Source organism: Alligator sinensis, unplaced genomic scaffold, assembly GCF_000455745.1.
Source record: "Alligator sinensis unplaced genomic scaffold, ASM45574v1 scaffold448_1, whole genome shotgun sequence".
NCBI lineage: Eukaryota > Metazoa > Chordata > Crocodylia > Alligatoridae > Alligator > Alligator sinensis.
Window position 1 is genome coordinate 1,198,778 of NW_005841870.1, and position 11,941 is coordinate 1,210,718.

General features: G+C 41.3%; 1 protein-coding gene across 1 annotated transcript in view; it reads right to left on the minus strand.

Moving 5' to 3' along the window:
• The window catches only part of TTC13 (tetratricopeptide repeat domain 13), a gene marked incomplete at its 5' end in the record, with an annotated part of 67,583 nt that extends 55,642 nt beyond the window's left edge, over nt 1–11,941 (minus strand). The window contains 3 exons of the mRNA XM_025194733.1: nt 3,073–3,148; nt 7,326–7,420; nt 11,929–11,941. Coding sequence (XP_025050518.1) covers nt 3,073–3,148; nt 7,326–7,420; nt 11,929–11,941 — 184 coding nt within the window. The remainder of the gene's footprint in view (nt 1–3,072; nt 3,149–7,325; nt 7,421–11,928) is intronic.

The following is an 11,941-nucleotide window of genomic DNA, read 5'->3' on the forward strand; positions in this document are numbered from 1 at the left end:
TTTCCTGCCCAGGGCAGGGGTTCGGGCTCGATGTTCTATTGAGGTCCCTTCCGACCCTAAAAATCTATGAAATCTATGTATGAAATTTACCATATACAGAATCTAATTATTTGGGGGTCATCTTACATTCAGAATCATCTTATATTCAAGTAAATATGATACTGTCTTTGGTAAGGCTGAATTCACTAACATCCTCTGGCACTAGGTTAAAACAATAAGTAAAGGTATTGCATATGGACTACTAAAAGCTGATGAAGCCAGGGATTAAGACAAAAGAAGACAGCCCCTGTGCCAATACGTTTGGAGTCCAAAAAGTAGATACGAATAGAACTAGAAGAATTTATGTTAGAAAACATAGGTTTTGGCTGAGCACCCCCCATAAGAAACGAGAGCCGCCCTGTAAGATTTGAAAATTGTAACCGGGGGGGGGGGGGGGGTGGATTTTATTAGGGCATCATGATGGGCAGCCCAATTTTTTTGGCAGGCCCCAACCCCACCCCAAGAGTCAAAGTGTAATTCGAATCCTGGCACAGTCCATAGTTCAAAGGGAGAATCCGCAGCCAGGTAGCAGGGCAGATGAGGCCAGGACACCTGTCTGTGCAGCGCAGCAGACAGGGAAGTGGTGCCTACACAGTGTGGAGCCCATGTGCATGCAGCCCATGGCCACCTAGAAGCTGAACAGCCCTGCTTTACATGTATTCTGTCTTTAACAGCTGTATCAGCTACACTAGATCATTAATTTAGTGGCATGTCTGCAACAGAAAAAAAATGATTTTTTTATGCATGGGATATTCTTTTCATTATTCACACTCATATGGTTGAGTGTACAGGCATAACGGGGCATAAGATTTGACTGAACAGCAATTGCCATAATTTTCTTATCTATTTGCAACAGTATCTTTAAGAGCTGACAAGAAATGTGTAGAGCACCTTGAAGTGCACTACCACATTATGATTGGGGCTTATTTTATCCATTACTAGTTTCTCTTTTTTTTTCTCATTCTACTTATTAGCACAGTGTGCTTATTTGCATAATTTTGTTAGAGGACAAACGCTGTTCAGATAACAGGAATCTACTGTATTTCTCAACCCTGATTTGGCGAGACCACATATCTAAAAAAGGATCATATGTCTTCATTAGCAACTAACCCCAGCAGTGGAGTTTTTATAGGCTGTCGTTTGATCCTGGTCACTACGTATGAGGGGGCCAAATGAAAACTGCACCATTGTTAGATCTCTACTGAGCAGAATGAAGTTTTTAATGCATACAATATAGGCATCTTCCTTTGTAAATACATTTAAAAAAAAAATCACTATGTGTATGCAACATGGAAACCAAGCAATGAATCTGGTTTTAAATAACGTTCCTGCAGTCCAATGAAGTGTGAAAGGGAGTCAGTAACAGCTAGAAATCTGTGATTTCCTGGCTTTTTCCTCATTTGCCTTTCCTCTGCCCAATTCCTAAATCCACATTACAGCCATCACTCATGATATCACAATCACGCTCAAGATAATGAACAGCTGTCACATAAGAGCAGACTGATTAATGCAATACACCTATTTTGTGGAAGGGTGGGGATAAGCAAGTGAAAAAGTACTGGTGGTAAACCCTCCCTTGGAAAACCCTAACCAACAGGCCACACCCTGGGCAATCTCCACACAGCTCTCATGTCTCTTGAGAAGCACAAGATCAAGACCAACAAAAACTTCAGAGGACTAGGAAACTCCCTAACTAAATGCATCTAAAAAGAGAAGTGGGATAGGTAGGATGCCAAATCCCTTGGCCAAACATGAGGTTTGTTGTTGCTAACCAAGTCCAAGGACTGAAGGGGGTGAGGCAAGGTCTGCCCTACAAACCTCTCTCAGCATAGCTGTCAGCTAGGAACATGACAAACATCACACACCCATAACCCACACAGCTAATTACCTCTCTCCACCAACGTATTGATGCTGGCAAAATCCACAGCTGTGATGACAAAAGAACTGTGGTCAAAATAAAATAAGCCACATGGGGAGATGGTGTAGCTCTGCCAGCATAAAGAACTCCTTTTGCCAGCATAAACTGAAACTCTATTGGGAGACTTTGTTGGCCTACCCATACCATCAACAGTTCTATTCTAGAGACAAGTCCCAAGGGAGAATCTAGCTTTTTTTCAAAATGTTCCCACCTATCCTCCTTACTTATGAAGATGGAGAGAGGGAAAGAAAATGGTCAGTAGTTCTTGGAGGTGAAGAGGAAAGAACAGGGACCCTTCAAGAAACTCTTGACCAAACTTCTGTGTCTGTGCTTGGAGGTAGAAGACTGAGGCCATGTCTATCCCACTATGGAATAATGACACTGAGAAAGCTGGGATCTCTCATACGGATATAACTTTGCCAAAGGAGATTCTCAGCTCCCAGGGCTACACCAGCTAACCAAATGAAAGACCTGCTGGCATAAGCCAGCTTCTGCCAGCAGAGCAGCATCCATACAAAGGGTTTTGCTTACAGAACTGTGCCAGTTATGGGGTATGATCTTTTTACTGCCATAACTAACAGTTTATGCTATAACCTTCTGCCTGCATAACAACATCAGTTCACCAGGAACACTTCTAGAAAGTACCAAGAAGTAGCAAGACAAGTCCACAAGAGAAACTTCCAGCCAAACTTGGAAAAGGTGGAAAAAATAGTCCTAAAGTTGCTGCAAACCGAAGGTTCTGAAGTATACAGAAAATCTTTGATTACTAGCAATGGTACAAAAGAGAAAACTAAGAGGAGGGAAGTATTCCAGTGTGTTTAACAGGCTTGCAATAAAATATTTTCTTCACATCTACCTACACATGCACGACAAGTATCCCACTGTGCAGGGTAGAAAGTATTGATATGGAAAAGATTTGTGAATTTCTCTCTACATCATTAAAAACAAAAGGTTGAAATTTTATTATTCAAGGAGTAATATACAACAGTAAATATGATCCAAGGGAATCATTTGAATTACCAACTGTAAACAGAGTTTAAAAATGTTTTGTGAAAATCAGCACCTGTAAGAAAGATTTAAAACTACCCCGACAGATCTTACATAAAATGCCTTACCCAACTCTTCATTTGTGTTATCATTATCAGTGGCAAATGGGAATCGTTTGTGTTCTGCAAGTGACTTTGCTTGACTCTGTAAAACATTAAATTGTGATATGTAGCTGACAATGACAACAAAATCTTTCGTTTTCAGAATCTAGTACTGACTACCTAAAGTTTAAACATTTGAAAAGAAGCCTGACACATCTATTAAAGTAAAACACATCTTGTAACAAAACAAGAGATACTAAAACTTACTCTAGACTTTTGTGGAGAGATAAAATACTTTTCAATCAGATGCTGCTGATCTCTAAAGAGCATAAACCTTTATAACTTCATATAACAAATGACAAGAGATGCACAGGATGAGTGAAAAAAGGGATGTCCTTTAGCACATATCTCTTTACCTTGAAATATGGATGGATATCTAAGAAGTATATATGTAGTAGGAGAAACATTTTATCCTTTATCCATTTAGAAGAGAGAGTGATGGAGTATTAGACAAACAAAAGTTTAATTAACAATGAAATCGTTAATTTTTAAATTTCTTCATTAGTTTGAACTTTACAGTTAATACACATTATACCAGTCACAGCAAAGATGGGAAGACCAAAAAATGCATAATAATAAATTGGTTACATATAACGTGCAAAAGTCTTTCCAAAGAGATGCATCTAAAGATGCTTATAGTGTAAACATGCAGTACACATGAAGATCTCTGATTCATATAGGAAGCTGCTGCTGATTGCAGTGGGAGATCTTTACAAGATTTCAGGAAGCTTATGGCCATCAAGATGCTTTCCCCAGACAGTGATACAAATATACCTGCAATGGATCAAGTTTAAATAAAATACTATGGTGTTTGGATTGTTGATTTTTAGGCTAAGACTAGTACTTTCAAACAGTTTAGTTCCTATTCGTAAAAACTATAGAAAAGAGAACTCGAAATGGTGAAACTATCTTATGCCAGGTCCTCAGATAATGTAAACTCCTATTAAATATCAATAAAACTATGTCAATTTTCACAACTTGAGGATCCTGTCCACTTTTTTCTACAGTATAATTCTCAGAGGTTATCATGAGAAGCTTCATTAGTGTATCATCCACCACACTGAAAACATGGTGCATGAAATATTCCTACCACTCCATTCAGAAAAAGTTCTAGGCAAATTACCTATGGCCATGTTAAAAACAAGTAAATGATAGACTGCTGTTGACTGAACTGTTACAACACAGACAAAGAGTACAATATCCTAGCATTGTTGCCAGGATATTTAAAAAAAATGTACTGCAGCTACTGTTATTTAGTATCAAAGTACATTTTTTATATAAAACATCAGACAACTGCTAGTAAATGAACATTACCAAATCTCCATCTGCTATCCCTAAGTGTCCGTTCTATTAGTAAGTATTTGCTACTTTACCCACAAAAAAACTATAGTTAGGGAGTCCTGACTTGTCAGCATCAAGGAACACGCAACGTCAGATGCAGGAACCAGAAAAAAAGTTACCATATTTTGCCACAATATAAGAATATAATGTACCAAAAACTATGCAACGCTAATTACCTACGTAAAGGAATTAAAGCAACCAGAAAAAAAAAGTGCGCCCAGAATTAGCTACAGTTCACCCAAAAAACTTCATACTCCAATTCTCCTTGATAAGTTGAACAGCTAAACTTTTTGCTGATAGTTGGTTAAGGCACATAAATTTTACCTGGACCAAAGGAAACAATCCATGAGTATGATTATTTTGGTCTGCCGTGTGTGCTTGTACAGACCAAGACAACAGAGCCTTGACCCTGAATGCAGTCTTTGGACACTGCCATAAGACAAATTACTTATTGGTAACCTGGTTTATGTTCATAAATGTTAAAATCAAGTTTTAAAAAAATAGGATTTAGCCAGAGCTGGGCAGGAAGCTTTTATTTGCCAAGTCAAGAACTACCCAAATTCAGATCACTTCAAGAAGCAAGAAAAAGACCTGTTCTTCTTTTTCCCCTCTCACTTCTTATTTTTATTTTGCTTTACATGTCCCTTCTATATCCATAATTTCAATTCCATTCCTGTCCCCACTTTCCAACTGAAGGATTTGGCCTTGTTCTTTTCCTTTCCTATGTTTTAGAAGTGTTGCATTAAAAAGCTTCACTACTGGTGTTTGCATCTCCAGGGCATCACAGTGATGCATAACCTAAAAAAATATGGTCCAAGTGGCCTAATGCATGTTAGAGCCTTGGTAATGGAAAGAAAACAATTTTTATTCTACCTCCTTCAACATTATTCAGATGTTTATAAGTAGGATCTCTGATAAAAATTAACCTTTAGTGGAAAAGAGATTAGTAGTTACCACCCATTAATTATTGACAGAAGTATCAATTTATCCATCCCTTGGCAAATAAGTCCTAAATAAAGTCTCCCTATTTTTAGATTGGCATCTCCTACTGAAAAGGTTATAATCCCCATATAGTCTCTTATCATGGTGTCACTTTCTAAAGGTTTCTAATTCAAATGGTGCTTCAACTGTGTTTGAATGGGTATAGTTTCTCTGTTATAAAAAACTGGGAATTAACAGCAGAATAGCAGGTAATGACAAGGTTTCAACAGTTTTCTAGGAAGCCAGATCTACTCTAAATCCCTTATATAGTTAGAAAACTAATACCATTGAGGACCGCTTTGGGATTTTGCTGACATGTTTAGAAAATACTAACAAACCATGGTGGCTCCTTAGAGCAGTGGTTTTCAAACTCAGACTGTGGTCTGCAGAACCCAGGGTCATCAAGGGTTCTACAAAGAGACCGGGCGTAATGGCAAAGCGGGCTGGGAGGTGGTGCACTACAGCTGCCAGGTCAGGTTGCCTAGCTCCATATCAGCTCACAAGATAGGATTAGGAGTTCCACAACAGCAGCAGTGATATGAAAGGGTTCTGTGACTTTACGAAGTTTGAAAACCACTGCATTAAAAAATAAATTGTTCAGAAAGGCATGAACTTTCATAGACAACAACCTATGTAGTCTGATACAACATGAACTTCTGATGAAGTAGACTGTTACCTATGAAAGCTCATTCCTCATTGAACCAGCTGGCCTATGAAGTGCCACCTTGCTTTATCTTCTGCTCATCATCAGACTAACATGGCTAACCACCTCTGTCCTGTTATGTTCAATGTATGTTAACATTACACAGTAATCTCTTCCATAAAAGTTCAGTGTTCAGATACTTACAAGAAGTTAACAATCTTATGAAAGGGTTGGTTTAATAGTAGCTCTTCATTTAAGAGTTTCCAACTCCATCTAAGAGCAGCTTGTAAAAGTCAGCATGTACTGGAAACATTTACAAGTAGTGATTTTAAACATCTTTCACCAGGTCTATACACTAGATGCATATCTGACCTGAAATGTTGTTTTTTTTTAATTCAGCATTCATTCTGCTAAAAAATTCAGATAGAAAATAAATTTCAAATCAAAATGACCTGGCACTATAGCCTGCAATTCACAGGAACTGTTAGCAACAAAAAATGAACTGGGATACAGAGACTATATCAGAGAAGCCAGCAATAAAATGTTCCATCTGTGATAACAGAATGGCATTTACATTTTAGGCTTAATGTAATTTTAGATTTAATGACACTAAGAATAAGAAAAACTAGTGATCTTTTCTTTGTTTGTTGGGATGGAGCAAGAAGAGAGAATATGAGCATGAAAAAATAAAATGCATTATCTAACACTTCAAAGGAAAATAGATGGGTGACGTTTTCAGAAAAGCACTGATCTCCTGTAAATAATATATATGAATGCAGAGTCAGAAGATTTGGTACACATAGCCAAATATATACCTGGAGGTGGCACAGGGCCCCAGGGTCCTGATTCTGGCACATGGAGCCTGGATAGGGGCAGCACGGTCTGGGCAGAGGCACGCAGACCCAATCCTGGTGCAGAGGGTCTGATCCGGCTCACAGACTAGCTCTGTGCCACTCGTTTGGGCTGCGGAACCAAAAGATTGAGCACCACTTTCTTGCACAGTCCAGGTAGTGGCATTATTTCCATAGGCAGAAGAATCAACACTCCAAGACTGTCAAACAAATCTCTTCCATGAGCAATTTTTGAGTTCTTTGATCCAAATGCACATGGTCATTGCTTAACATTTTAAACAGATTCCATTTACATAACCAGCTGAAGCTAATCTTGAGTAAATAGTACACAAGAAAATTATTCCTCTTGCATTTACAACCTATTTGCATTCTTTTTTGTATGGAACAGACAGTATGCAGCATACCAGAATTTTTTCAGTATTGAGTGAAACCAGAGATTCACAGGTTGGAGACCCTCTAAGTTCACAGTCTGATTCATGGAAGTGGAAAAAAGGCGAGTCTGCAAAAACAAACATTTTAAATTACTGCCAGGTGGTTTACTAGGAATTTTACATTTCAGTAGGGGTGTTAAATGTGATACCAGATCACCTGTCCTCATGCCAATCCTACATTTTAGCAATCTCTCCACTGAACATCATTAAGAATATTCATATGCTGTTATTGCTCTGTACATAATGATTGGCTGGGAGTGAGGGCAGATAGTGCAATACCTGACAGTCTCATATAAAGCACAGGGGTGATTGGTGCCTCCTGAGTCGGGGGGAGGGCAGTTTGGGGGCAGGCCAAAAGCCCCATATCTACTCCTATACTTCTGTGCCGCAGCTTAGTACTCCCCACCCACCCAACACGCCACCAGCCCGCATGTCAAAAAAACTGCCCTGTCCTGAGTGGTGCTGAGTCAGGGGCCAATCTCAGGGGGTGCATGTGCCCCCTGCCATGCCCCTCCTACCAGTCTCCTGTGTAAAACTGTTTTACTACTCCTCCTATTGTCTTCACTAGTACATGTACACAAAAATAAAAAGCCATACTTTACTCCCCTTTCTCAGTATTAAGTGGAAGCAAGAGGGACAAAACATGTAGAAGGAAAAGAAAAAAAGGGAGGAACTTTCAAAGTATATGGGAAGAGCAGAAGTACAACACCACAGCTGGGCGCCCAGAGTAGCTCCGATACACACAGCACAGCTTCCAGTTACATAGCTGCAGCAGCAGCAGTTCCCTTTCCCTCCTCCTCGCCCCCCCACCCCAAGTCAGCACCTGGGACAACTGCCCCGGTCATCCCACCCTAGCTATATCACTGCTGATCTGATTCACAAATGGCAATATGTTTTGGTTTGAGACTATTTGGCCCTGGCTCCTTGGCAGGTGACTAAGAACACTGTGCAATCTCATCTCATAACAGGGAAACCCAGAGTAATTCAGCCCTTGTGTAGAGATCATTTCTGATCAGCATACCAGCAAGTATGGTACAAGACTTCAAAAGGACAAGAGAGGAAGATTAAGGAAAGAAAAGAAAACATGGTAAAAATAAGGGATGGCATACAAACATAAGAAAAGCAACACTATACCACAGTGAAAATTCTACAACTCTAACAGGAATAGGAATCCAAAAATAGGACAACTGAACAACTGTATGTAAATGTGGTGAAGGAAAGGAGTTTGAAGAAAAGGGAAGAGAAAGTAGAACTGCCTAACTGTAGATGTCAATTAATACAAAGCATAATATAGTTTTAATCACGACAGTTAGCAGGAGTGATAGGCAAAAAATTATGAACTAATAATCTCCACCGTTTTGAAAGACTGAAGAAGGGAAACGAGAAAAGAAGGGATAAGATGGCATCTTCACATCAGCAAGAAACAAAATTAACCCCCTTTCTTATGTACTGTAAAGTGCAGGAATTTAAAGGCATCAGTGAAAATGCAAAAAAAAAATCTGTTGAAATAAATTTGCAACAAGGGGGCTTTAAGTTGTTGCTTGTCCTTGTTAATACATCTAGTAAGAACTGCGTTTGTGTTATGCATCTTGGTTATACGAGGCAAACAGAAGTGGTATACAGCTAGGTAATTCCCCATTTCTGCTTAAGAATGAATTGAAGATGGATTAAAAGGAAATCTATTTATAAAGCATAAGTTGAAAAAGACTTTAACATGCAGTTTCTATAAACAGAAAAAGATCAGGTTCTAAGTCAGCCACAGCAAAGTTAGCAGGAGGCTCTCAAAATACCACTAAGAAGTACAAGATTCATAGATTTTTAAGGCTAGAAGGGACAACGATGTTTCAATTTCACCTTGTACTTCAAAAAAAAAAAAAAAAAAAAAAAAAAGCCATAGTTTGTTTACCTTCTAATTCTTGCATCATTCACAATCTGCCTGAAGAGGCAAAGGGGTAACCACATTACACCAGAAGTATTTACTATGCAAATAAGCAACACTGCAGCTACTAGAAGTTGGATGACAGTTCTTTGGATGAAGATATCAGGCATGAACAAAGCAAAAGTCACAGATACTACCTGCTACAAATCACAGGGTAGAGAGAGAAAAAAGGACATTTAAAAATCCTGGTCTGACTCTCAAGATTCTTAGAACTACCAGGCTACAATACTCCTGGGGAACTTCACTACTATATCTGTACTTTAATAAACACAGCCAAACTTGCTTCAAATTGTTGCCTAGGTTAAGCAGATGACAACGTTATGAAACAAAAGTAGAGAATCCAACCAGAGGAGAAGTCATCCTGGACCTACAATATAGAGAGGAATTGACTGAGAATGAAAACAATTAGGGTAGGTTGAGAAAACAAGATTCTCTTTAGCCTTTTGACAGTTTTTCCACTATTGATGCCTGTAACCAGGGCCGTCGAGGGGCAGGTGGAGGGGGGAAATCAGGGCAAACGCCCCAGGCCCTACACCTTGAGGGGTCCCCACGGTCAGTGCAGCATAGGCCCCGCCACAGCCACCACTGCCAAGTGCCACCGGCTCTGCCGACTCTGGCCACTCGCCACCTCACTTGCTGCTCCAGGCCCTGCACAGGCTGATGTGCCCCAAGGCCCCCAACTCCTAGGGACAGTTCTGCCTGTAACTGTAGGATTTATTAACAGCTGGGAAACATACTAGTGTGCAGGTATTTTAGAATATGCTCAGACATCATTCTGTAGTTTGGTTAGTAAAAAAAAATTAAAAAAAAAAAATCAAAAAAAAATCACTATATTATTTCCATCATAAGGTAGAAAGGCCTTCTATTTTTGTTAGTTAACCCTTAACTATCATTTTTACACTTTCTGTTTTATACAGTGTTTTTCCTACAAGCTACCTCCAACCAGTCACTAAATCAGCATCTTCCAAACACATCTTCCTCCAAAGAATCCTAAGCAAGTCTGCCACCATTCAAGCACTGATAATGGCGGGGGAGGAACAGACAGAAATGGCAGATCCTTCAGGTAACTGCCTGGTTCCAGGTTTACATGTTCCTAAGTACAGCTGCAGCCCCATGACAAAGACAGCAATAAGGATAATCTGTTGTGGCTCGACCTGCCTCGTATCATAGAATCATAGAAAAAGAGGGCTGGAAGGGACCTCAAGAGGTCCCCTAGTCCAGTGCTTCTCAATCTGTGGGTCACAAGAATATATGAAAGGGTCGCAAACAAATTTTAAAAGCAGATTCTCCTTTAAAGAAGTAAAACATGGGAAACTGGGGCTTTTCCCTTGCACGCTGGCAGAGTTCCAGCCTTTGAAGGCTGCTTGGGGCCCCCCACTGCCCCACACACTGTGGGGCTGGGACCTGGGGGCAGTGGGTTGGGAGTGAGGGGCACTGCATCAGGTTTGGCCACTGATGTTTGCAAATGAGTCCCAGTACAAAAAAGGTTGAGAATCACTGCCCTAGTCCAACCCCGGCTCAATGCAGGTCCATCCCCAACAACATCATCTGAACCATGAAAATCGCACAGAACCCCCCTAGCAGTTGCCATCCAGCAGCCAAAGTAAAACAGCAGAAGCAATGGGAAGCTAGGATCACTGAAAAGAAAAACTTTTAGTGGGGTTTGAGTGATATAGGGCTGGGACTCTTGTGCTGTGGGAATTCCCACCTCTGCTTGCTTTGGCTCACCTGCCTCAGCTGCAAATAGACAGAAACACAAAAGCCTGGCTAAACTGAAAGAGGCCAGCTAATATTCTACTGGGTTGGAAAGGACCTCAGGAGACCACCCAGTCCAGGGATGGCCAACGCATAGCTCCGGAGCCACATATGGCTCTTCAGAAGTTAATATGCATCTCCTTGAATCTTTGCACAAGCACACGGTGGCCAACTTCCACAGCCGTTACATCATGTCATGCAACTGCTCGCGGCGAGCACATTACTTAGTTTGCACTCGGCTGTTTGGACTCTGGAGCCACGGGTTGGCCGCCCCAATCTAGTCCAACCATCCCCATCCCCAACTAGACCAACCCAGGACTAGATAAACCATTCCAGCAATCCCAGCATCCCAGAACCATTCCCAACTAAATCTTCCCAGCCAAAGCTTTGTCTACCTGGGTCTTAAAAACCTCCAAGGATGGAGACCCACAACTTCTCTGGGCAACCTGTTCCAGTGCTTTACTACACTGCTTGCGAGACAGTTTTCCCTAATTTATGACCTAAACTTTCCTTGCTGCAACCTGAGCCCATTGCTCCTTGCTCTGTCACCTGCCCCCACTGAGAATGGTGCACCTCCACCCTCTCTGGAGCCTTGGGGCAGCTCTTCCCTCCCTCACTGCAGTGAGGGGCAGCTTCTCGCACTGGCCCAGGCCAGCGTGTGTGTGTGTGGGGGGGGGGTGGTACGTATGTGTCCCTGAGTGTTTGCATGCCTGAGTGGGGGGAGGTCCGTGGGAGTGTGTATTGGATGCATATGTGCCTGTGTGTGTCTAGGGGGCGCGTAGCTGAGGAGCGGCCGGGCAGCCCCAAGCGCGCTGCTCCAGGCCCGGGGATCGCCAGGGGAGAAGTGCGCCCGTATCCCCGCCCCGGCCCGGCCCCGCTCACCGCCACCCTCGGC